The sequence below is a fragment of the Lemur catta genome, chromosome 11 (genome assembly GCF_020740605.2).
Source record: "Lemur catta isolate mLemCat1 chromosome 11, mLemCat1.pri, whole genome shotgun sequence".
Classification (NCBI taxonomy): domain Eukaryota; kingdom Metazoa; phylum Chordata; class Mammalia; order Primates; family Lemuridae; genus Lemur; species Lemur catta.
Window position 1 is genome coordinate 6,773,242 of NC_059138.1, and position 27,818 is coordinate 6,801,059.

The 27,818-nt window shown below is 43.3% G+C and overlaps 1 protein-coding gene across 2 annotated transcripts in view; it reads right to left on the reverse strand.

Annotated features, from left to right (window-relative positions):
• The window catches only part of CNTNAP2 (contactin associated protein 2), a 1,715,168-nt gene that overhangs the window by 135,959 nt on the left and 1,551,391 nt on the right, over positions 1–27,818 (reverse strand). For both annotated transcript variants that reach the window (XM_045565113.1, XM_045565114.1), the window contains 2 exons: positions 9,089–9,325; positions 1,937–2,070 (listed from right to left, as the gene is read on the reverse strand). In XM_045565113.1, coding sequence (XP_045421069.1) covers positions 1,937–2,070; positions 9,089–9,325 — 371 coding nt within the window. The remainder of the gene's footprint in view (positions 1–1,936; positions 2,071–9,088; positions 9,326–27,818) is intronic.

The window sequence follows — 27,818 nt, forward strand, 5'->3', positions numbered from 1 at the left end:
GACATGAGCCCAGTACTGCTGTGACTGTGTCTCACGATATGAGAAAGGTAGAGCTTGCAGTAAGAGGTAATTAGCCCAGTCCTCAGAGAAAGGCAGAGACCAGGAGAAGGAAGGAGTGGGAGGGCAACGGAGGGAGGAAGGCAGGGAGGCAGGGAGGGAGCCCACTGGTATTGTGGTCTGTAGTTTCAATCCTCCAGGTTCCGTAGATTCTCTTCCCAAATTTAAATTTTCCCTTTTTTAAATTCTATAATTCTATTACCTACCCTAGGAATTTTCCCCAACAAACTAGCTCTGAATTGCTTTTCCATCATTTGTAACCAAAAGAATCCTGGGGAATAGAACGAGACTCTGTCCCAAACTAAGTCCCCAGGATTCTCTGCAGCTCTCTGGCTCCCCCACCATCTGGATTTCCGGCTTTCCCCCAACACCCAGAGTTCTTCAAATTGTGCAGTCCTCTCCCCTCGCTCGGGGTCCGGCTCTAACTCGCTGTGGCAGAGGGTGAGAGTTAACCCTGTGAGAGGCTATGGTGGGTCTCTATTATCCTGTCCTTAAAGCCATTTGTTTAGGTCTTTTTAACTTATACTGTTATTTTGCAATGGTGAAATGGTAGATAAATCACTTTCTTTAAAAGAGGTGACAGATTGGGTGATTTAAAATAAGAGAATGTCTAATCAAAAGCCAATGATGACAATGTTGATAAAATGGTATACCACCATCTGTCTCCTGGATTTGCTGGCGTCTCTGCCTAAAATTTGAGTCTTGGGTAAAGATGGGTTTGGTTTACTCAATAAAGAATTTGCAGCACCTAATGTGTGCCCGGCGTTGTGTGAGGCTCAGGGACTCTGTTGATCACTATGAGATAACCTTATTACACCACATTTGATTGACGGCTCAGTAAGCCGTAACAGCATGTTAGCATTTTCTTAGGAAAGACCTCTCCTTAGAATGCCCTCTAGCATTTACTGCTAAAGGCCACGTGCAAACTCCATATCAAGTTATGAATCTGACATCCACCAGGGCTCAAAAGAGACAGGGCTTGTGCCTTTTCTTTGCAACCTGAACTTCCCACAGCAACCAGCTGCATTGGAATGAGGTCTGAGAGGCTACTGAACTCCTGCCAAATGACACTCCACTTTACTGACAAAACTGCCTCCTCCTGCTGTTCCCTTTCCTGACAGGTATCTATTTTGAACTCCTTCTAGAGAACACAGTGACAGTTCCCATCCTTGATCTCTTGGCTCAGCTCCCAGGGAGACCTCCCCATGTCATGTTTTATTCATGGTGTTTCCCAGGCTGGTTTCCTCATTCTGAAAGTTGTTGGGGTGGGGGCAATAAATGAACCTGAAATAAAATTTGAGCATCATCATAAAACCAGGCTTTGTGTGCTGAAAGCCTGCAACCAGAGGCTGAGATTCTGGGAAAGACTGTGTTTTGAGGAATTTTAAGGCAAAGCCTCTACAGAGAAATATATATATATATATATATATATATATATATATACATGTACATATAGTTTTTTAAATTGTGTTGGAGGAGTGAAAGAAGTAGGTCAGAAAAACCAAAATAACCTTTGCTGGGAAACACGAGAAGTTTCAGACAGCTGAGAGCGAGGTGAGTGAAGACGTGTGATGGATAGAAGAGCAGACTGACAGATACACGGGTCCAAAACTGGGAAAGCCACAAAGAATACGCAAAGCAAACATTCATTCCATTTCTCCCTAAAAAGGATGTCTTCACCATCAACTTCCTCATTGCCTTTCCTGTAAGGCTGACGTGTCTACTTCACTAGTCATGCACGGGTAGGAGAAAGAGTGACAAACATCTCTTCCACCTGCTCCAACACCTCAGGCAAAACCAATGGCCAAGGATCACAGGGGATAGAGACTGTAATACTATATTATATGTGATTTATATGCGCACACACACATATATGTACCTTGAGAATTATGGTCTTCTCATGACGGGTGACGTTGACACTGTGGGGCTGCCCGTTGGCCATGTTCCTGTGATCCACGTCAATGTCGTACGGTTCTCGGGTGCCACCCAGGTTGTACCGAATCTGTAAGCTTCCTACATAAGAAAAAGGAAAGAAACTATAATTTCTGTGCTCTGGGTTTAGTTTTAATGTCACTTTCTACCACCTCTGCTGCATAGGTTTCTAGTAAACTCTGTTTTCTCCCTTGACGTCCATTGACACCATTCCAGTTTTGAATTCAGATTCAGTAGCTCAGAGACCTACTAATCCATGTAGGCCGGCAGCACCAGGCTCACACGTATTTATAATCTGCCGACAACGACCTTGGTGACCAGGTCACCACGGCAGCATAAATGGCAGCAAATGGCACAAATGATCGAAGTTGGGATTGTATGTGGGAATGAAGAATGAGAACGTATACAATATAGGACTGTGGAGACGCCTGCGGGACCCACGAACTACACGAGAAATGAAAGATAAATGAGTGCAGCATGCGGGGACCGTCTCATTCCATCAGCGGAGTGTGGCATTGGGCATATAAAGGAATCGTGAGCATACAATGTTAAAAATAAACATAATTTTAAAAGATAAATATGTGCAATTTGGGGTGGCCTCAATGAGACCAAGAAAACAAAGTACTAAATTTTATTTCAGGTTAAGACTAGCCAAATGCAAATTAAAGGGAAATTAAAGGGAAAGATGGCTTCCCAGGTGCCCCTGGCCGCTTCTGCCCCTTAATGACTGCACTTTCGCCTCAACAACGCATTCTTGTTTCCTCTGGCTTCTTCCCAATGATGACAAACAATATTAAAAAAGACTAATGTGACACTCTAGATCCTGCTTTTAGTTAATCTGCACAGCGAGCATAACTTTTATTTCTTATTTATGATGCTTAAAGATAATCAATTTTTTATCTTTTTTTTCACTCAAGTTGTAAATTTTTTGTTGTTAATAGCCTTTGACATCTTAGAGCTTAAAACCGGAGCAAGAATCTAGCAGGAGGAGTCTGACACCCTGCAAATCACCTAATGGATTCTTCGTGGCCTCTTTCAGTTTCTTTCTAGAGGAACAAAACTGATATTCCGATTTTTAAGTTATAAAATACAACATGGTAATTAAAACTTAGAAAGCAAACCTAAAGAAAAAAAAAAGGCACCTGAAATTCCATCATCCAAAGATAACTACTCTAAACATCTTGGCCTTCTCCTTCCAGGCATTTCTCATGCATTCTCTCACACACACACACACACGTGTGCTGCTCTCCCTCATGTGGGCACTCTAGCATCACACTTGCCATCTATAATACAGCACCATGTTCCTGGAGTTGAGAGACACATTCGTTAGAATAATTAAGAGCTAATCGCATTTTCTTATTTTTCTTTTCTGAGCAAAATTCAACAAACCCTCACTATTTCTGAGTTTTACTTTAGCATTTTATCCTGGATTCCTCTGCCTACAGCGTTTCAACCAAGCACTGTTGGTTTTCATCTCCTGCATTTGTCTAGATCCTGGCACTGCACTCTTCTCCATCTGGGTGACCACGGAGCCTCCACTGCCACCTGCGGGTCCTAGTGTGACTCCCACAGGAATGTGGCTGCACGCAGAGCTCCCGGTTCCTCCTCCACCCACCTGAGCTTCACCATCCTCTCTCGCCTGGGTCGCTGGATCCTAATCAGCCTCCTCTTTTGAAATCACCACCCTTGACCTCATTTCATTCTCAAGGGAGTCCTGTCTCCCTCTGCTCTTCATTCCTGCAAGTCCCATAAAAGGAGATGTGCACACTCGCTGCCTCCAGACCCGCCCCTCTCCTGCAGCGAGCCCTCAGCCCCACTCCCCTCGTCACTACCCATGACGTCACTGCCCCAATACTTATTGCATAAATGATTGAATGGTTTCCCTGCTTCTTTGCTTTCTTCTTCCCAATGTTTTCTCGGGAAAGTAAAACAAAGATCTTTCCAAAATGCATAACTGATTATTTCACTGGTTCATTTAAAACCCTTCAAAGTCCTCCAGTTATTCACAGGATAAAGCTTATGATACCCTGTCTGACTGGAGTTCCATTCACCCTCTCACTTTGCACATTTAAGCTACCTTGGGCTTCTCTTATTCCCTGGAAAATGTGATTCTCCTTCCTACCACAGGACCTTTGAATATGCTGTTCTCTCTTCCTGACCTGCTTCCCTCTCCACCCTTCAGAGTTTTACCCTATTTTTTTCCCTTTATCTTAATAGCATTAAAAAGAATCCACTGGGAGTGAAGGAGATGATTAGGCAGTTGTTTGGCAACATGTGTACAAATAAGTTGATTGTCTTAAATTTTTACTTTCTGCTTTATTTCTGGTACTCTGACATCATAGCATCCTAGCCAGTTGTTTTAAATGTATAGCTGTGCTGATTCACCACTTATTCATTTCTTTAGAACACGTGTATTTAGCACAGCTTTTTTCAAGGTCTAACAGTGGGCTTTCTCTCCGGGTCCACATGTAGAGTCCACTTCTAATGCAGACAACCATCCTAACCCTGGAGCTTGGGCCAGGCACTGCGTTGGATCTGGGGAGGCAAAGACATGCTAAAGAGGGCAGTGGCTGCGAAGGCCAGAGGCAGAGGAACCGGTAATTATGCGAAAAGCTGGATATTTTCCTCCCTGCTGTTTGTCATTGGTCCCTTTATGTTTTCCAGATTTGTTAAAATCAGTATTAAGTTGTTTTTGAGATTTTTTTCTTTTTTTCTTGCTATCTTGGATTCTGTAAATATGATTTAAAATTCCTATAACTGCTTCACTTGATGATAACAAAAATTATTTGCTTTGAGAAAAAAGATGCATTGGAACTTTAAATTTATATATTGTGACTATCCATAAACAGTAATAGCAATATTCTTGAATAATCAAATTCAAATGATATATTTATTCCTTTCAGATAATAGCAGAAGAGGACCACTAAGTGATGGTGGGGAAAATGTTAATATTTGTCCATTAAAATAAAATATTATTCAAATGGAGAGATGCTTCACTTCTTGTGTCTCATGTCCACCTCCCAAGTGAATTAAAGCAGTTATAAGGGACCGCTCTTTTATTGGCTGCAGCAAATAACTTGCTTAACAGATTTATTCTCTCCTGGCATCATCATTACCATCAGCAAACACTTAGAGGGCACCTGTTGTGGGCAGGAGATGCGGTGCTGGGAGCTTTTCATCTCTCCGGGAAGACAGGGCATATTTATAACAGAGACAGATAACAATACAGCACATTAAGTGCCAAACAAATGACATTGAAAATAAGTGTAATAGGAGTTTAAAGCAAGGAGAAGTCACTGGAAGGAGATGGGACTTGATGTGGGCCTAGAATGAAAGGCAGACGTTAGACTAAAGAAGAAGATGAAGCATTTCCAGGTAAGGGAGCACTGTGGGCATGAGGCCAGGGCACAGATGTGCACAGGGTGCCCGGGGAGGGGGAGGGGAGGCGGTGGGAATGAGTTTCTCTGAATATAACACCCCCTGAATATGTGGCAAAATATAGATTAATTAGTGCACTCTTTGATTTTTACAGTGCTCCCGTTTTACAGATGAGCAAACTGAGGCACGGAGCTGCCAGCTGGTTGCTCAGGACAACTGGCAAAAGGCAAAGCAGAATCCAACCACGGACAGCCCAGCTCTACAGTCCAGGCTCTTTCCCAGAGGCTGGTGGGTCTGGGTTGGAAGGTTGTGGGACTAGGGAGTCTCTCCTGTTTTTGCTGGAGGAGGGCGCCACTGAGTGTGTAATAGGGATATTATATAATTAGCATTAAACAGTGTCCCTATGCTATGTATGGTCTGAATGTCCCCTCCAGGACTGATGTTGAAACCTAGTCTCCAATGTGGGAGGACTTAGAGGCTTTGACCTCATAGATGGATTTATCCATTCGTAGATTAACGAATTAGTGGGTTAATGGATTAACAGTTATCATGGGAGGGGAACTGGTGGCTCTGTAAGAAGAGGGAGAGTGACCCGAGCTAGCACGCTCGGCCTCGCCATGTGACGTCCTGTGCCACCTCGGCACTGCAGAGCCTCCACCAGCAAGAAGGCCCTCGCCAGACATGGCCCCTCGATCTTGGACTTCTCGGCCTCCATAACTGTAAGAAGTAAATTCCTTCCATTTATAAATTACCAGGTTTCAGGTATTCTGCTACAAACAACAGGAAACAGACTAAAACGTTATAAGAAGACAACTCTGGCTGTTGGGGGAAAGGAGAAGGCAGGAGCCACTGGCAGCAGAGAGAGACGGATCGAGAAGGAACTTTCCAGAAGCGAGGCACACTGCTGTTCCACGATGGGTAACGGGTGCTGGAACCTGGCCCCCCGACCCCAGCGGACCTGCAGGAGGGAGGCCCCCAAATGGCCACCCCACCCCTTCCCCCGGCGCCATTCAAATGTCACCATTTTCTGCGGTGCCATGACATGAACAACACTGGGGAACGTGGAGGCAGAAGACGTGTGCCTTGGACAGCGGCTGGGAGGGAAAGGACACGGTGACAGTGGAATCCACAGGACATGTTTGCCTGGGTGGCCCACAGAGGGAGGACGGAGCACTGGTGAGTGACAGAGCTTGGGACCTCAAGCATCTCCCGGCTGTCGGAGGGGGCACCATCGGGACGAGGCAGGTCTGGCAGGGGCAGGCTCTGGAGAACCGTGACAAGAGCTTCCAGTATACGAAGTTTGAGGGATGCCGGGGCATTTCATGATGACTTTTTATTTTTTTCCCCTCTAATATTTTGATGTAGACCTTATTAATGTTTCTTCCTGAATGAGTTCCTCAACTTTTTTCTAACTTTAAATTTCATCGAATAAAAACATACAGTATTTGAAGTATGAAAAAGCTGAATTTTCACTAGTAGTTTGAGGATGACCCTGCCACCATTAGAAAGAAACCACTTTGCTTTCCAAATGCACCCAGAGTGCTCCAGGGACAGCTGCAGCGGAGAGCTCTGCACCTGGCATCAGACACCAGGGCTTAGAAACCCCAGCTTAACCCATCACCCACTGGGTGCGCGGGTCATTCGACCTCTCTGCACTCCAGTTCTGACAACTGTACAAAGCGGACGAGAATAGTGTCTACACCTCATGGCATGGTTTGGCTCCTAGAAATTAATGCATGTGAGACACTTAGGAGAGGGTGAGGCACAAAGTGAGCATCATTAAATGGTGGCCATTAACATGGATTTGATCAATCAAAGTCCTTGCGCACAATGAATGTCCACACACGCAAGTGTGAGTGCCAGCAGCAGGGGTGCAGGCCGTGGGCCTGTAAGGTACTGAATACAGCTGGGGACCGAATTTGAGCATGGCAGTGACTCGAGAAACACATAACACAGTACCCACAGGGGCATGTTCATCAAATTCTTGACAGTCTGAAGGTGACAGCCATCCTCCTGGAGAGGAACGTGAGAAGAAACCAAAGGGTTCTTATCTGCCCGCTGGGAGGTTGGTACATGTGGGTAGAGAACATCAGCGAATTAACAATCTACTGAACCTAATGCAGAAGGAACGAGCTGGTGAACTCCTGAAGAGTGGGGGTTACATCCTTTTTTCTCTTGTGCCCTTACCTGCTGACTTTACTTAATATTGTTTTCTGATTAGAAAAGTGACGTTTGTTCAATGTGAGCATTTGACATGTACAGAAGAGTATTACTCAGGAGAAAACAATCATCCACAACCCAACCAACAGCTGTGTTCACATTATTGCTTTGTTTTTTTTCCCGATTTGTAGATTTTTTACAGAGCTAAACTGATATACATTCAAGGCTGTATCTTGGGTTTTTTTTTTTTTGGTTTAACATTACATAAAATTTCCCTATATCATTAATCTCTCTTCATAAATATTATTTTAATAGATATATAATATTCTATAAATTGGTGACTCCTTTTACTACTTTACTAAAGTTGAACTTCTAGGTTCTTTCCAATTTTTATTTGCACAAATAACACTATGATGCATATCTTCGTGCTGAACCTTTGCCTGATTTTTGAATTATTTCTTTGGGAATAATTTCAGAAAGGTAAAATCCTAGGGAACATACTTTTTTCTCCATCTTTTTAACCAATAGTTCATTGCCCAGAGAGAGAATTTAAGAATTTGCTATTTTTAAAAAAACTGAAGCTGGATTAAGTTCATAATTTTTGGCCCTCATGGAAGAAAATCTTGATCTGTAAGATGCTACAGCGCTGGAATAATCATCGAGGAGCAGGAAGAGACGAGCGATGGGAGAGAGGGTTTCCGAATTTTAGCTCATAAATCTCCATGGGAAGTGGGTGAGAGAGATTTGTTCCTGCATGCATCTAAAATGTTTTTATCCATAGCAAAAGTGATCTTCTTAAAACTTTAAGCACGTGTGAATGCAAGTTTGCAGAGAGGAAATGGACTCCTCCTTGTTCAGCGTGCTTGGACACCTCAGGACTGTTTAGACATCTCTCTGAGGTCACTGCTGAGGGGTCACACGCCCGTCGTGCAAGCTCACTGGGATGCCTGTTTTAGATGCACTCGGGTCCTCTCTGGCTCAGTGCACGTTTGCTGATGGAGATGGCCCAGGATATCGCAAAGTGCACATACAGCCCTGCTTTAAGCAACCCTTAGCCCAGAGGTGTACTCTGTGAATGTAGAATTCTGAGAGGCTTTAGGAATGAAAACATCTCCGATTTTCTATTTCTATTGAAAGTTCAAATATTCTGTCGGAACCTACTGATACACTGTCATACACCAGAATAATTTATTGTTTTACATAAAATTAATTTTACTAATTCAAAGGCTCATCTCTATTTAGCACAGCAGTGAAGGTATTTATTTAATAGGAACAAAAAGTAATCCTTACACATACAAATCCAGCTCAAGCTCGTGTCACAGGGTTCTTGTAAAGACCTCAACGTGCCTTATCACCCGCATCGCTACAGCACTTTGCTGCAGCGCACTCAACTGCCAGGTTGTTTGCCTGACTTTCACGTACAGAAATGAAGTTCAAAGTCATGTGATTTGCTCAATGTCATGTGGGAAATAAAGAACAAGCCACAAACAATCCAGACTCTTACTAGAACACGCTGTCTGCCCAAATGAAACGGCCGAAGGCTCGGTGTCCTCGTCCTTACCGGTGGGTTTGACGAGAACCGCCAGGAAGTCCGTGGTGAGGGAGCTGACGTAGAGCAGGATGCAGGGCGCCTTGGTGGTGCTGAAGCTGAGGCCGATCTCCTCCCGGGCCAGGTCCTCGGGGGCGCTCTGCTGCTCGGGGGAGCTCTCCGTCCTGCCGCCCGTGTCCTTGGCACTGACCGCCGGTGCCTGGAAGTTATACCGCAGCCACATCCCCTCCTCAAAAAATGCACCCACATCTGTTTAGAAAAAAAGAGAGAAAATTGGAAAATGAGGAGAGGTCTGATGTCAATACCAGCAATGGGGTCCGACCGAGTAAATAACAGGCAGAGGACGTTATTTCATCACCATGAACACTCCATCAAGAGAAAGCATGCAACAGAGTGTGGACATCTGTAAAATTTAAAATAGCAAAATTTAAGAAACTTAAATCATACCAGAAAAAAATGTCACATACAGTACTCACACCAAATAACCGATTTTCAGATTGAAGAGAAATGCTGAAAATAAAGGCAGTGTTACCACATAAACCCCCGAGATAAGGCGCTCATAGAAGCATCCTCTTTGAGATTGAATTTGCTTTGGACATTCACACAGGAAAGCCCTTAAAAACACTAAGTGCTCAGAGGCTTTGTGCATAGGGTTTAAAATCCTAAGACAAGAGAGAATTGGGTTCAAATTCGGCTCTGCCATTCATTAGCTGTGCAGCCTTAAGGGAAGTTACTTAACCTCTCTAGGCCTCTTATTTCATCTGTGAAGAGGAAAGTAATTATCGCTCAATAAATAGTACCTCTTGTTATTATTATTGTTAAGAAATTAGAAGAAAGGTCAGTATCCCTTCCTGCATTAGGCTTTTCCTAGAGCCTAATCAAGGCTAACTGGCGACAAGCTCTGGTGTCACCTGCTTTTGGTGCCCCCATTGCTTACACACCGAAGTTCTAAGTTGCCCCCGACTCCCCGTGAAAGGCTGAGCCACCCACGAAGGTTCGTTTGGCCTCACAGCTACTGCTTCATGGTCCTCTGCCTGTGCCTTTTTGAAAGCATCCTGCACACTTCATTGCCCGTGGGACCTGTCATTCTCACGACACTGGCCATCCCACTAAATTAACATGATGCATGATGCAGAATGTAGCTTGCAAAACACTGCTCTACATTATAATTAACAGGAGAGGATGACTTTTAACAGGCGTCTTCCGTCTGGGAGTTCTGACGTTTGTTCTTGTTGAAGAGGTCAGCACAGAGCAGTGCGGCCAGATGCCGGGGCCGCACCGTGGCCTGGCCAGCAGCCAGCAGGGTTAACTTGGGTCAGTGGCTGGAAACTCTCTCAACCTCAGGTTCCTTCTAAAAAATGGGACCTCACAGGGGATTGTGAGGAGTAAATAACCCATGCGTAACACTTAGCCTAGTGCCTGAATATATAAGTGCTCAGTAAAGATTAACTGTTATTCCAAAGACAGGTTACCATTGTCAATGGCGGGTGAGGAGTGCCATTCCCCATCCCCCATCTCATACCACCACACATCTGTGTGAAAGTTGTCAGAATCAAAATGAAGTCACTAAATGTTTTTTTTAAAAAAACAAAACCCTGACAAATTGAGCTGGGGAGGGCCATGGAGAGAGTGGGTTCTCAGGGTTGCATACCCGATAAACACAAACTATCACAAAAGACAACAAAACCACAACCTTGCACAGAGACTATCGCAAACTTTCACAAAAAATATTTCTGCAAAAGCATTTGCCCAGCAACTGTCTGTCCAACCTTGGACTGGCATCACCCTTGTTATTGATTTTTGTAGCCAAGGATAATTATTTCAAAACAATTATGTAATCGTCCTCACTTTTTCCTTTAAAAACCTTTGTTTTCCTTTACTTCCCTGCATATGCACACAGTTTACTATGACATGTGCATTCCCATTGCAATAAATATCTTTTCTTTTAGAGCACTCTGTTATCTGGGTTGACACATGCAACACTCCAGTAATGCACCTGGGTGAGAGCTCAGTGCTTCTTGCTGAGTTGTAAAGAAAGAGTTCAGTTAACTATAGGCTCTTACTGTAGTGCTTCCCCCCCCCACTCTCTGCTCTCTTACCTCAAGGACTTTTGCAAATGTGTGGGGTTGTCAAAATGACTGCTGGGGTGCCACGGCATTCAGCGGGCAGGGGTGAGGGCAGCTGCATGTCCCGCAATGTGAGGGGCTGTTTATGCAATAAGAATTGTCTTGCTCCAAATGCCAAAAACATCCTGCTTGGAAAACACAGGATTGAACAAATATTAATACTTAATCTATCCTCCTTGCCTGAGTTCCTGGAATGTGAAGATGAACAAAATACCGTCACTGCCTGTGAGGAGCGTTCCGTCTAGCAGTGGGCGTGGGAGGACACACAGCAACAATTTGAGTGCAATATGGTGCGTGTTGTGGCGGTTTATGCAGCCGTATGTGATGAGAACCTCACCTCATTGGCTGAGTAGCCAGCAAACATCTACTGGGCACTGAGGTTACAACCCTTGCTCTCAGGGAGTTCCTGAGCTGTTGGAGGATTCAGACAGACATTAGAATGCAGAGGGGAAGTGCAGGATCAGGTAGACACGGCAGGGCCTTGGATCATGGGGGCACAGGCCCTGTCTCCAGGGGCTGTGCAAGACTTGCTGTGGCTAAGACACCGAGGCTGGGACGCAAAGAACCAGAGGCAGGTAGCTGTGTATAGGTGAAGGGGACAAAGATCAACTTTCTAGCTGAGGGAGCAGTGCGCAAAGGCATTTGGGAGTGACAGTCTGCAGCCTTAAGCATCAAAGCCCCTGGACTAAATTCATGTGCTCCTTTTACATCATGAGTCATTCATTCCAGACACACAAGACTCCACTACACTTCAGGCTGGGTATTGAGGATCCTGTGAGCAAGATACAGGAGAGCCCTGCGCTCAGTGGCTCAGTGTCTGGGGGACAGATGGACACTCCTAGGACGGGCCCCTGCAAACCTGTCTAACAGGTGGCAGGGGAGGGGAGCAGAGGGAGAGCAGGCAGGCCAGGACACCCAGGGGCAAACACGCTAGGGGGTCACTTTGCCACAGAGAGCTGCTGGCAGAGACTGTGGGGGTCATTGCCTGAGAACAGGTTCGGGCCCCACAGGGGTGAAGAGGTAGACCCGGGGCTTGCAGGGAGGGGCGAGGCAGCTAGAGTTGGAGGCCAGGGGATTCAAACAAATCTGAGCAGGAGAGGCAGGACGACATGCAGGAACAGACCGGCAGGCGGGCACCTGGACTTCAAGATGGAGGCACCCAGAGCCTGGGCCCCGGGAGCCCAGGTGAGCAGGGCCGGGGTCACAGGGGCAGCGCCTCCCCTGTAAGAGCCTGGGCTTCCTTCCGTGTGCCAGGCTCCCTCCAGTTACTCCATCCCCAGAGAGCAGCAGACCTGAGTCCCTGCCCTCCTCTCAGACCCCTTGCCTGGGAACCTGTTAAAACGCCAGGCCCCAGGCCCAGAATTTAGCCCAGAGGCTCTGACCCTGAGGGCCTTGGGAACCAGCACTTTTAAAGGCTCCCAGGTGATACTTATGCACACAGGGGTTAGGGATCCTTGGCGTCACAGCGGGGGCAGGTGCACCTGGGGGAGCAGCGCCCCTGGCCAGGGGAAGACACGGTGCGTCTATCAGCTGAACTGGAGGCAGTTATTCCACGGCAGATCATGAAGGGAAATTCAGAAATGCAAAGATTTTAGATAAGCCAGCCAAAAATATGCCTCAGAGAAAACTTTTGCCGTATTTTAGAGTAATCATTAAAAAGCTTTATGGATTTATGTCAGTTTTGGAGGAAGCGCTATACCATGCTTAAAAGTGTTATCCTGAAACCACATCATAAACCAACTGTTAAACCCAGGCCTGGGAGTGATGTGAATCCTTTAAGGTTCCAGGTGGCAGATTTACAGCTGTCATTTCATTGTTTCAGATTGTTTTACGGAAATGCCAAATCAGGGACTGTAATGTCTTTTAGGAAGGTAATGCTTCCATCCCTCTGAATGAATAACTAACACTGATTTAACAAGCCCCAAAATAACATCATTTCCTTCATTAAATTATCAAAAAGTATTGATTTAAAGTGCTTGATTTAAGATTTTATAGTAATATTAGATAGTCTTTTATAATATTCTGTTTTTATAGAGAAAATAGTACATTTTGTATTTAGGTATTCTAAGATGTATTATAAAGAGATTTGTTTAATTATATCATGTTTCTCAAAATTTTGAAATACATTATGCCATCTGTAACCTTGGGATCATGGAGGTGACAGTTAACTTTCAAGGAGACCGAGTAACCTCGTCTTAACTATTTCTTTGTCGTCAACACAGATCATATGTAAATTATCTCTGATCGAGGCAAAAAAGTTTGCAAATATTTGACATAAAATCCACAAATCATTCATCCCAGAATAAGACCATAAAGATATTCATCCCTTGGCTACCAAATCCCTGAGGCTTACAGTGGGGAAAAAGACCAAAAAGCCCCCACCAAAACCCTTAAATCAAAACCAAACAGCTGGTACTCACTCCCCAAATTGCTCCTAATATTTTTCTTCTCCAAGTTAAATAATTCTGGTCCTTTTGCCTTTTCACTTAGGATATATTTTGCAACCTACATTTTTAAAATTGATGTGATTCTTTTTGTTCTCTAACTTCCTTATGAGGACCCAGAATTGAAAGTCCCCAACTTATCAACGGGCTCTTTTCCAAAAATTCACTTTAAAGCCAGTAACTTGCAGCTTGGAAAAATTCCCCATAGAAACAATGTTTTCAAAGATGGTGAGTTTGCCAGGAAAGTCCACAGATGCTGAGGCACTCAGGATGTGTAATATTAGTACAAGATAATTGAAGAGTGCCATTGTGTATTGGTAATTAAAATACAAAAGCGACAACAAAAAATGTTCAGGCTTATTTTCAATGTAAGAACCCCAGGGAACTCTGCTCTCACAAGAATTCATCCAGTGGATCCTGGGGTATGTTGGAATATTTTAAATAATTGCCTCTGTGGGAGGAAAGAGCCCTGGTTTGTAGTTGCTGCCTATTCTTGTGGTATAAATACTCCCCTTGTCTGGTTTCAAGCTGCCAGCATGACGTCGCTGAACAGGGGGTCTAGAAGAGAGGCCCCCCCAGACAGGGCCACCCCCCACCTGCCCCCAGCACGTGGTCTGCTATTCACTCCCTCATTAGTGGCACCCTCATTCAAACAAAGCACACTTACTGAGCTCTCATGGAGGTGGGCTTCCTTCTTTTTACCGTCTGCTGTAAACAAACACTTTAGTATTTCCTTACTCCTTCCTGCCTCCCAAAGCTCTCCTCTACCTCTTCCTAGCTATCCCAGATTCTGAACGCTTTGCACAGCTTCTGCTAAACTCCAAGTGGAATTACCATGGAGCCACAACCACGCTGGAGGGAGCAGAGGCCTGAGCCGCAGGTCATTAAACTCCTTCATGGCTGAATTCCTTTGCCCAGAATGATCACTCTCATTAACTGCTTTTTAATTAGTCATCTAGTAAAAGAGTTAAGTGAATTTTATGGCGTTCTGCTCCTAGGGACCTTGGCCACCATCCTCTGTGGGGATCCTGATTCTGCATTAGGCAGGCTGGGCTCCTCGCAGGGCAACCTGCACGGGGCACGACTCTGCTTAAAGTTGTTTCTACTTGTTCTCCCAGGACTCTGCTATCCTGAAACGCAACCAGTTTCTCTCCTGGTCTTACATTGGCAAAATCTGCTTTTTCTCCCCAAGTGTACCGCTCTGAATTTCCTTCCTGAATTATTTATTCTGTTTGTCTGATGTTTTCTTCAATTTACTATAATCCTTTTGGACTAACAACATTGTACCTGGGATGGGTTAATGTTCACCTCTACTAGTTTCTGTTTCCCCAGGTGGATCTACATCTATTGGAACAAGTTTCCCACCGTTCTCTCTTAAGGCCCAGTCACTTCCAGGTCAGTTTTTATGTAATAAGCTCTAAGTGTCTGAATCTGTACAATAGAGAAAAAATGCCAAAGAAAAATCTCTTAAGTGGAGCTTGAACAGCACGTGCTGCCCATGAGATGCAGTGTGAAGTGTATTACCTGAAACACATCAAAAAGCTATGACTTGAGTGTGAGGAAGCCAGCCGGCCTTCTTGGGTTGGAGTTTAAGAGCAACAGTGCTGAACAGCTCTACTAGGGTCTTTAACTGGAAGACAGAAGTTTGCATCTGGAATCTCCAGGGTCAGGATCCTGAAACTGTGTTAATAAGTATTCCTGGCATACACGGCGGTCAACAGGTTAGGTTGCTTCTGGGAGAGTGAGATAAGGGCTTCCCTCCAGCAAACTTCATCTGAGACATACAGTAACGTGGTACGTGTGGAGGCCAGGACTCGAGTGTTGTGGGTTTTAGCTCTGGCTTTGCCACCAGCTAGCTGTTTGCCCTTGGTGGGGCAGATCATCGAATTGCTGTGGGCTCTAAATCATTCCCATTGTAAGGACACCCTTCCTCGAACCCCTGTCTTCCTCTGGCTGGCACCCAGTCTTTTTCATATATTCTTTCAAACATTTATTAAGTGCCTTCTATGAGCCATGAGGCGATAGAGATTTAGCAGGGAGCAAATTATCTTTATGTTCAAAGCCAAAGGCGAGTGAGATTTTGCTGGGGCTGGGGCTAGGGAAGGCATTCTCGGAAGAGAAAAGAACATGTGCAAAGTCCCCAGAGGAGGGCATGTGGGGGACCGATGCACACAAGGCCAAGATGGCTAAACTTCAGCAAGAGTGGTAAGAAGCTAGAGAGAAAGGCAGTGGCATTCTAGGATTTTGTTCCTTATACAGAAAGCAATGGGTAACTTCTGGAGGGTTTTAAGCAAAGGTGACATAATCTGATTTTCGGTTTTAAAAGATCATTTTGGCTGCAGTCTGATGAATGGGTGGGAGGGAGATAAGCAGGTCACTGAAGAGCTACTGCAGTGGGACAATAAATATGATTATGGTTTGGACTAGTGTTAGAATAAAGAGACATTTGGGGGTGCAGTGGGCAGAACCTGGTGATGTCTAGTAAGTGGGGAGGTGAAGGAAAGGGTGTTAATGAAGGGGCCTGGGTTTTTGGATGGATGGTGGTGACAGTCCCTGATTATGGAAACACAGCGGTGGTCCTGGTGGGGTGGAGGCTAAGGCAGGTATCAGGAGTGCAGCTTTGAACAGGTAAAGTTTGAGGTGCCTTTGAGTCAGGGAAGTGGAGATGTCAAAGAGGCTAGAAATATTCATTTTAACATCATTATTATAGATGGTATTTAACACTGTGGATGGAAGTGTATAAAGAGAGAAGAGAGGGAGGCCAGGACTGAGCCTTGAGAAGTCAGTCTGCAAGTAGGAGAGGGGGGTGAGCTTGTAAAGGGGGCACAGGGAGGAAGGAATCAGATCGGCTGGGGGGACCCCTGGAACATGAAGTATTAGCGAGGCCAAGGGAAGAGGGCTTTTTAAGAAAGAGGAACTGACCGATAGGTTGGGATGCTGTTTAGAAATCCAGTCAGATTTCCCTCAGAGGGAAAATTCTAGAAGCTCTCTCATCACTTCCTTTTCACTTCCTAAATCAATGACTTTAATTTGGACTTGATTCACTGAAGTGAAGTTGCTCTCACTGAGGTCACCATGAACTTCCTAGTTACGAAAGTAAAAGGACAATTTCTGCCCTTATTGGACTTGCTCTTTGAGCCTTTTAGAACTCTCTCTGGTTTTCCTTTCACCTCTTTTGACTTTTCCTTGTCAGTTCTCTTCACTGGCTCTTGCTCCTCAGCGTAACCTGCAAAGGTTGGAGCGCAGGGGCTATCCCTCCAGTCGCCTCTTCTGTCTGGCTCTAAATTCGCTCTCTGGGAGAGCCCCATCCTCTCCGCTCCCACCTGCAACCTCTGCTAGGGAAACTCCACCCAGTCCTTTCTCAGGAAACTCAAAAGCAAGGCCTACACAACAGAATTCATCCTTTCCTGCAAGTCTGTTCCTCTTCCAGGATTTTTTAGCATGACGAATGACACCCCAACTGTGTGGGCAACTCAAAGGCAGAGAGCCCCGAGTCACCCCAAGCTTCCTGTTTCCAATCCCTCATAACCACCCCTTGAATCTGTTCTCTCCTGGGCATCTCTCTGTTATGCCTAGTTCAGGCATTTGGGTTCCACTTTGACAACTGCAGTGACTTACGGGGTGTCCTCTGATGGGTGTCATGTCTCCCATAATCGATCCTTCACACACTTTCAGTGACCTGCCTTATATACGAGTCTAAGCACATCCCTGCTAAACCTAAAATTCACCCCTTTTCTTAAAATCTGGCATATCATTTTGAGGGAAGGGCCATTGGATACAATTTAGAAAATCTGTAAATCCTCTAAAATTTTAGGTGAAAGAATATGCATATGCATTTTTCTGGGGAGAAAGTTAGTAGTTTTAGTCAGGTTCCATGACACCCCTGCCAAATGTAAAAAAAAAAAAAAAAGAGCAAAAATTAATTCACTCATTACTCCTCTAAAAATGATTCATTGAGAAGCTCCTAGTGTGCTAGAGCTGTGCCAGGTGCTGACTGCGCTTCCCGAGTGACAAAAGGCCCCTCCTGCCTTCACTACCCGGACTTGCTCCTTTCTCAGCTGGCTCCTGTCTCTGCACATGCCAGGCTGCCTGCCCTCCCTGTCTCTCCCTGCCTCTCCCTGTCTCTCCCTGCCGTCTGCCCGCTCAGTCACTTGGACTCCGTGTAAGCTCCATCTCCTTCCCTTAGGGCTACATGCAGTGTCAAGAGCTCCTCCTTGAGTGCCCCATAGCTCCTTGTTATAACTTTACTCCAACAAGTGTAACCTTGTTTGCATTTAATTTAGTAAACATTTCTTAGAATCCTGCTAGACACTAGCCCCATGCTGATAACAAAAGCAAACATAATGTGGACTTTTCCCTAAAGGAGTTCACAATCGGCTGGGAGGTAGAGTAGACACTTCATTACAATAGTGTTCGAGAGCTGCAGAAACAGAGAAAGCAGAAGTTAACAGCAGAGGAGAGAAGGACTGGCTCCCTCTGTGGGTGGGGAGCAGATGCCTGAACTGCTTCGCTAAGCACATGACCTGTGAGTGGGTAATGACAAATAGACAGGCATCTGCAGGACAGACGAGGTGGCCAACTGCGCTCCAAACACGGGAAACTGCCTGCGCAACGGCAGGGCATGCGGGAAGTTGTAACTCTAAGCGTCTCAACTGTGGCTGTGTGGGCAAACTCCCAGGAATCCTGATTTAACTGGCCTTGGGAAAAGCTCTCCTGTTGGCCTATTTAGCACTTCCTCAGGATACTCCACTGTGCAGCCAGGGCTGGGACCCCTGCGATGGGCAGTGGACAAAATTCGGTGTTGAATGTGGGGTGTGTGTGGCAGGAGGTGCTGCTGGAAAAAAGGCACGATTGAGGCCAGGAAGGGGCTGGAACCCCTTATTATTTAAATTTTTAGAAGAACAATATATTTTGAAATAATTTTGAACTTCCAGTAAATTTGCAAAAATAGTATGAAGAACTCCCTGTCCTCCATATCTAGATTCCCTAACTTTTAACGTTTCACCCTGTTTGTTTTCTCTCTCTCTAATATTATATTATATATTGATGTGCTAAATATATTATAAATATTAAATATACCTTTAATATAATATTTAATGTTTATATTATGATTTAAAATACTATATTTAACATTGCATATCTAATATATTAGATATACTATTAAATATATTTCATATATACATGATTCCTGAACCATTTGAGAGGAAGGTAGAGTCAGAAAACCAACATTAATACACTATTATCTTATTTCTAGAATATATATACACACAAACACAAATATTGGTATATACACAAATAATTTTAGAAAACCATGAGACTATACATATCTGCGTATGCATGTATATATTCTTCCATGAAGGAAGACTTTTGCAAATAAACAGGGCCCATTCCCTCTGCCTTACTGGGAAGGTACAGGATAGGGACATGAATTTGGAAGTTAAATGCTGTATTCACGCATCTGGCTTTTCACTAGACCATGAGCTTCTGAGGGGAGTGATTTGCCCAAGGTCACCCAGATCATCAGGGAGCCAAGAGTCAAACACAGCTCTGCTGAGCTTCAAAGCTCACGCTCTTCCCTCTGCTTTGGCTACGCTTGTGCAAGTTCTAGCTATTTTCACAGAAACCCACAAAGCAATTTGTTTACCAGCTCCATCTTCGGGAATTAAAAATGAAACTAGATACCAGGTGACCCCTGATTATTTATTACTCACAAACATAAAAACACAATTGATTTTCTGAAGTGATGCAATTCTATTTTCTCCACCAGCAAAGATCTTAATAGAAAAGAACAAGAAAATTTACAAATGCCCTATTACTTATGGTCAACTTTTGTTAATATTAAAATGAGTTATTAATATATTATGATTTTAAAAGGCCGCACCTGAAAATGGTGGTTGACTGACAGATTTGAGACATTCACATATATTTCCTGAAATCCAAAGTCATCTCCATTTGTTGATTATTATAATAAAAGCAGGGCATATTTTTTGTAGTATCTGACTTGATTAAGGAAGGTAAAGGGAACTGCAGATTACAACTTTGCTTATTGTTCCTTCTTATATCTGCCATTTTGTCTATCTGACCACAATATTTGGTATATTGATTAAACCTTGTGATTTGTCGACATGTTCTAACCTAGCACTGAACCGTCCTTCAGTTAACACAAATTATCCTCAAATCTTCTGCCATCTTTAGAGAACACACCTCACCGTGCAGGTAGCTTTAATGTGGAAAGACTGTCACAGCTGGAGTCTCCCTCCTCAAATGGGAAATGCACTCTTGTGGGCAGTGTTGATGGTTACACGATTTAAAAAAAATCTCTAGAGTTGCCCTCCTGAATGGGGCATAAAGCTAGACAGTATTAGAAGCTAATGACATTCTGCTTCATGCAATTCAAGAACCTGGTTATTTCCTAGTAATCTAAGGCCTCACAGGGTTTCTGGACTCTTACTAGGTGGGTCTTTACTATGTCTCTTGAAAGTAAAGATGTTTACCAAAACCTGTTTATGATACTATGCGACATGCAAGAAGTGGACAGGCCAATGGACACTGGGCTCCTCCCAGCCAAGAGCTGTCTTCACATTGACTCTGCGTATCCTGGTACCAGGCTTCCTTTCTGATTTGGCAATAACTCCTCTGGCTTTGTTTTGCATTGGTTATCACTTGTTTCTGTGAGAACTAGACTTACACATTCACTCTTCTATGAAATAAATTCAAAATATCATACTTCCAAAGGCTTGCTCACACTAAAACTACAGTTGGTAGTTTACATATACATATGCTGAAGGCCACAGGTTCCTTGAGGATAAACACTGTATTTGATTTGATTTTGTATCTCCAGACTCTGACACAACTCCTGGCACATATTAGGCATTTAACACACACTTTTAAAATCAACGAACATTAATTAATGGTATCATGGGCCAATTTGGGCACATACATATTTTTTTTCAGAGTTACTGCCCCCCAAAAGAAAATCCAAGACATCTTGGTGACGTTATTTCTATCATTATCTATAATTTTTTAAAAACAGTTTCTTCTAAGAAGATAAAATATGGAGTATAAAAAGCAAAGATTTACCTCAAGGAAACCAAGAAAATAATTGGCTATTAGCACATTTTGGGGAAAATAACTTCAGGAATATCAATTATGCAGATTTCCCAAAAATGAGGTCGTCATGAAAGCTCTGATAGTTTATCTGCCTTTTGGTGGAAGAAGGAGAAAAAGTAAAAATGAGAAAGGGAGAAAGAAACAGTATAAATTTAGGCAACCCCTCCCCCCCCTTCATTGTATTAGTGCACAGGGCCCCGAACGACTGGACTCTTTGTTCTCCCAACATGGCGAGAGTCTCCTGCCATGGTCGTGCTCGATGCTGTGTAATTTGTCCGGGGAAATTAACATCGTGGGGCATTTGCCAGATCCCCTTTTCCTGCTGCTTCACTGAAAACAATATTTTCAAGTGAGGTGAGAGCTTCAATTATAAAACTGACAACTAAAATTTTACTTTAATATTTTTTCCTTGTATTAGGAGGTTTTTCTCCTTTGTAGATTCTTCAAGCATGGCCCCCTTTGTGCACCACATCTGTGGCAAAAGAATAGATTTATTCACTCTTGTGTGAAACAAATTCATTCTTCTATGAAATAAATTAAAAATACTTGCAAAAGTCTTTCTGTATAGATCGATAGCTCTGTGTCCATATATATAAAATCAACCTCAAAATGGTTTTCTGGAAAGTGGGTGTGTACGTCATTTTCAGAAAGCATGTATGTATACATGTGTTTATATTTTTCCCTAGAAATTATGTATATGTGTGTACATATACACACACACTTTCTGAAAACCTCTAAATGCTTTTCCAGAAAGCATCTGTTGCTTAGCGACATGCCAAGCTAGTCCGCCCAAGAGTTTGCTCTCTGAGCTGTCCTTTGACACTAAGAGAACCGCAAATCAATTTCCAGTGGCAAGAGAGAGGCCAATGCAGGGAAGGGCTGCATTATATGCAAAATTCTGCAATTCTTTAAAGTCAAGGATTCTCCAAAAGGCCGTATGCTATTTTCAGTACCCAGGCCAATTGCTCAAAGGAAGTCTGAAGGCTTTGATCTTATGTCTAATGTAGAGGCCCCTGGATCAGGAATTAAGATTGTTTCACTTCCCAACTTATTCATTTGTCTTTTCTGCTTGTAATATTCTTCTGCAGAAACATAACTTGACAACTGTGTACATCAATTTTTTTTAACTATAATGTTTCCTGCCTATTGCTATTTCTTTTGTTCCATAGTTTGTGAAAGGCTTAAAATAATCACTCCTTTCTAATTTCTCATTTTTAATAGTCCAAAGTGTATGGAAATGCCCGCAAATATACCCCTGTTCTAATGGTGCCCTTGAGTTTAGAAATAATGGTGACCATGGATGGTGATTTAAAATGAATGCTGCCTGCCCATCCTTGATTTTATTCTAATTGGAGACCCAAAGGAGGGGTATGAAGCCTAATTGCATATAAAACCAGCCTCAGCTTCACTGGTTTGTCTCCTAAGAATTAGGGAAACCAACCATTTGAGTCGTCCCATGTCTATTAAAAAAAAAAAAAAAAGGAAACCTTTGAAGACAAACTCGTTTAATAAATTCAGTCAAAAGTTTTTAAGAAAATAAGTTTTTGTGCTTGGAAATTGGAAGAAATAGGACAAAATGATGTAAAAATTAAATTATAAATTTCGAGGCTAACGAGCAGTATTAGAAAATGGCTATGAGGTCACAGTTGGAAAGACTTAAGGCCAGACATACACAGCAAGCTAAAACAAACTCTCACAAATAAAACAGCTTGATTAGAGCACGAGGTATTTTAAGCCATTTAGCCACCTCTTCTTTCTCTTGTCTTCTTGACGAAGATTTGCATGCCTTTCCTTTTTAGTAGTGATATTTAGCAAAGGCACCCTCTCCAAAGGACATTTAGATTTTGTAATTATTTTCATTCTGATATTTGAACATACATTTGACATTCTGAGAGTTTATTTCTAATCAAATGACAGACGTATAATGTAAAGAAAGCTCAGGAGTCTTTAGGAAGATGAAGAATTTCTACATTTGCTTCTGTTGAAGCAAAGAATTGGGGCATTACCACCTACATCGAATCACATCACCTGACTCCCAGGTGCCTCCACAATTTCTTTAAAGCCCAGCACCACCTATAAAGTGTCTACCATTTATGGAGTGTTAGGGACTATGTTACTTAGCCATACACCACCACAAGGTACATGCTGTTATTCAAATTTTACGAATGAGGGAATGAAGACTCAGAAGGTAAATAACTTGCCCACAGTCACACATCTAGCAAGTTCTTACTATCAACTACTACGTTGTGTTGCCTTTCAATGCTTTCCACTCATACCTTACCTGGAAGAAAGATCTAAAAAAGTAAGTTTTTTTTTTAATTACTCTGGAGAATGATGGCATGGGAGGTGTACTTTGAAGGTTTGAGAGACAGGGGTCTCTGGTTCCTATGTAAGAGGAGTCTTTGAAATGCTCTACATCCGTGCTGTCCAATAGAAATATAATATGAGCCACATTTATAATTTTAAATTCTCTTGTAGCCACATTTAAAAAGTAAAAATAGTGAAATTAATTTTAATATATGTTTAATTTAGTATATCAAATATATTATCATTTAAACATGTAACCTCTATAAAATTATTGAGGCATTTTACATATGAATGGCTAATTTTATGTGTCAACTTGATTGGGCTGAGGGATGACCAGATAGCTGGTAAAACTTTATTTCTGGGTGTGTCTCTGGGAGAGATTATTAGCATTTGAGTCAGCAGACTGAGGAAAGACGACCAGTAGTGTAGGTGGGCATCACCCAGTGCACTGAGGGCACAGACAGAATAAAAAGGCAGAGGAGGGTGGACTCACTCCTTCTTCTTGAGCTGGGACACCCATCTCCTGCCCTCAGACATTGGTGCTTCCAGTACTTTGGCCTTTGGACTCCAGAACATATGCCAGTGGTCCCTCTGGTTCCCAGGCCTTTGGCTTCAGACTCAATTACGTCACTGGCTTTCCTGATTCTCCAGACAGTGTATCATGGGACTTTCTGGCCTTTGTAATTGCATGAGACAATTCCCATAATTAACCCCCTCTTATATATCTATATATTTAGATGTATCCTGTTGTTCTGTTTTTTGGAGAACCCTAACACATATATCTATTGTTTCATCCTAAGTCTTTAAAATCCTCTGTTTTATGCTTATAGCACATCTCAGTTTGAACTAGCCCCATTTCAAGTGCTCAGTAGCCACATGTAGCTGGTGGCTGCCACACTAGACAGCCACACTAGTGCAGCTGTATGGAGTACGAGAAGGGAAAAATAAAAGCATTTGCCGGTGTCGGCTGTTTTGCCAACCTCCAGAGAGACGGTTTCTATATGAGCATTAGAATTATTCTGGAGTCGTTTTAACAAGGGCGTGTCTACATTCTATCCCAAACCACTAAATTTGAGTTTCTTAGAATGACCTCTAGACATATCTAAGCAAAGGAGGACTTAAAATCTCACATTTCTAGCTCAACCCTCTTAGAATAAAAATAAATATGTAAACTTGCTTGAAAATATGCCTTCTACACATTTCTATCAGGGATCTGCAGAGATGCTAACAGGGGACATTCTGGCATTTATGGTCCTAGCCGTTTATTTTCATCAGATATTTGAGTCGTAGGTTGGAAAATCATTTCTTTTTTTCTTTTTTTGAGTTTTTCTGCATTTATTTTAGGTTTATTTTAAATGATGCAATGGCAAGAGGAACTAATTTAGCCAGAGTGATCATTTTATAATGTACAGCATGCCACGCTGCTCCTTGGCTAAAAACCCGCTGTGCGTCTCCATCTCCCTCTGGGTAAAAGCCAAGCCCTCACCACGGCCCGCCACACCCTGCCTAACCTGGGCCCCTTTTCCCCATTCCTCACCCCATTATTCCTCTCACCCTGTTTCCTTCCCTTCTTCCCTTTGCTACTCATTCCACTCTGCCCCCAATGGCCTCCTTGTCTTCTCTGAGCACCTACATCAGACCAATTTCTAGACTGGGCCCAGGTTTCAATATTTTAAAAAAAGTTGTATCTGCCAGGGTGAGAAACAGTATTCCTGGGCAACGTGTGGATTCCATCGTCCTAAAAATGCTTTCTCTTACTTCAGCTCCTGCTGAGCACAAAGAAGTCGTGAGTTCAAAGCCGCAGTTTCTGACCAGCACCTTCAGAGCACACACCCTGTGAAGCTTTAACCAACTGCTAAGACAGGGAAGGTTTGGAATGTTCTTGTGAAAGGTCAGGTGCCTAGCAAAGACATATCTGAAAAGGTGGCCACTTCTGAAAAGACACATCTGAAAAGATGGCTCAGGGAGTGTCTAGAAGAAAGAACAAAATGTCCTCAGAAACTGATTACGGAGTGCTACCACTTGTGGAGGACAATTACCGGCACAATCTTCATAGCTGCAGAGCAGGGACGCCGTTATTTCAGCATGGGAGGTTTTAACGGGGCTATGGCAGACATCCCTCAACCATTAGGAGAAATGTCTACAGAAGGAGTCACTTTAAAGCATTTAAGTTAATTATTAAACGATATGAGATGCTTGATGACTTAGAGGCCCCCAGGTCATGTGGTCACAATCGCCTTCATCCTTTATGAAACACTTCAAGGGTTTTTTTACTTCTTGTTTCATGCGCTATGGCCAGACCTATCGCCTCAAAGACAAATTGCTATGATTTCCCGCCCATAGCCCTAAGCTTCAAAAGCAACAAAACAGAGGCTCTGAGTAGCCCCAGCAGCCTTGGTTGCTTCGGGCTTGGATGGGTCCCTTTGGAACTCAGCTGCCTTCAAGCTTATCAGCCACCTTGATATTGTTCCCTTAACACGGAGTAGGAGTCTGCTTTCACAGTTCCACCAGCTGGAGATCTGTGCAGGAAAAGGGCACGTGGATTCAGGCTTTTGTGGCTCCGGATGGAAATAACCTTTCAGCCTTTCCAGAGCTTCAGGGAAAACTCAAGTGATGACCACACAAATGGAACTTGAAGAACTAATCTCTACTGTGCAGGATGAGAGGAACCTCTGACACATGACTGATAGGAATCCTAGTTTAAACGAGCTTTAGAGGTTAGGTGACTAAGCTGCTTTGCTAAGCTCCTCCTCTTTCCAGTAGATTTGGTTTCAAGACGCTGCCGGCTTTAACAACGTGACGATAATCGGGGGATAGCGGACGGGGAGATGTCAGAGGGCTCCAGCCCGTTGAGATTGCTGAAATGCGTTTCTTTAATTTAATTTTTCTTTTTGTATGTGTGTGTTATTATTATAATCAGAAAAATAAATCTTTGCCCTGGATGAGACATGTGCTGTCACTGGCAGGAGCTTAGATTGTTTGAACGCCAATACCTTATTTTACACAGTGGCTCTTGTGTTGCTGTGAAAAATATTAAAAAGAATAGATCAACACTTCGGCTTTTGTTTCTGGGGTTTAAAAGAATTATCCCAGAGGGAATTTTTCTTGTTAGGTGACCTGCTTTTTGGGGGGATACTGCTGCAGGCTTTTTAAAAGGCTCTTTATTTTGTTTTTGTTTCAATATATATAGTTTTGGGATTATATATCAAGGGTCTCGCTTTGCATTTTTCATGTGATCACCATATGTGGATAAATAATCTTAAACAACTGTGAAACAATTCTAGGAAAACTGGGTTCTAGGACCAAGAAATTCTGATAAACTCCAAAATAAAATTAGACTTAAATCATTTAAAAAATGTATTTGGCCAAGGACACACATTTCCAGCACTAGTACTTGTGAATGCTATTTGAAGTGAATTTTATGGTAAGTTTTTGGTGTAAAAGAATTTTTTCCCTTTGTGCATATTTTATGATGTACATTAATTCAGTAGTACATGTACAAAATTGACAACTGAATGTACAAAGGCATATAAATTGGGACTTGTGTTTAACATTGTTTTTTTTCCCCCTTTTAAGAGCTTGTAGCCAAAGAGTCCAGGGAGCACTGCCCAGCAAGAGGGAGTCTCAGCGCTAGAGGCTGCTCCCCCGGGACCCTTCCCGGAGCCTAGATCCTGGTGCAAGCGGGGAGACTTTTCTGGAAGGACCCCAGTGTGTCTCTCTGAATATTGCTGGCCCTCATAGTTCCAGTGGCTGTCCTCTGCCCTGCTGCCTGGAAGACAGGCTCATCACTTCGCCAGGAGAGCCACAGCTTAGTGGTTTAGGGCATAGGTGTTAGAGCTAAATTGTCTATGCTCACATCCTTGCTCTGCCACTCAGATGGATCACTGAGCAAGCTACTTTATTTATTTATGCCTCAGTTTTCATGTTAGTAAAATGGGTCTAGTAAATTTATGTCCCTCACTGGATTCTTGTGCAAGTAAATGAGTTAGCTGATACATCTAGAATGCTGAGGAAAGTGCCAGAAGCTATTCTCATTGCTGGACCTCCCCCATCCCGCGGTAAGCCTGCCAGTCACCATTCTGTGCCCAACCCAACTTCCTCTACGGTCTTCTGCAGCATTGCTGCCCACTCCCCTGCCCACTCCCTGCCCCATTTCAGTGATAAGATGAGTTCCTGGACCCAGATCCCGCCAGCATCCTAATCTTGCAGCCGTGAAGTCTTCCACGCCTGGCCTCACAGGGATTAGAAATCTAGCTGATGGTTGATTTATTTCATTTGGGATTAAGAGATGAGACATAGGAACTGTACTTTCAAGGTATAATTTCCTTTGCTGAGTCTTGACACCCAAAAATATTTTTCCAGGGAATTTTCATTTGATTGATCCTTTGTCAGAATTTCTAGCTCCTACTTGATTTCAGTAGTCAATTTGATCCTGAAATTGGTCAGCTCTGGGGAAAATTAATCTTATATGTGTGTGCAAACGGAACATTCTCCTAGAAGCTCTTTAAAAATGCTGTTCGTGTTTTTGCTTTCAATTAGTGTTTGCAAACAGCAACTCAGTACAGTGATCAAAACAAAACCGATTAGATTTGACAGGTCAAATGTTGACTCAGATATTCTTTTTGTAGGCATTTCTAAACTCCACCAACATTCTGCAGGTCAGTAGGAAGCATTTGTAAGGACGCGTGCTCTGAATGCCTGAGCAGGGCCCTTTTTCCTCTCCATGGTCTTTGCTGTGGTTCAACTGCTCAGGAC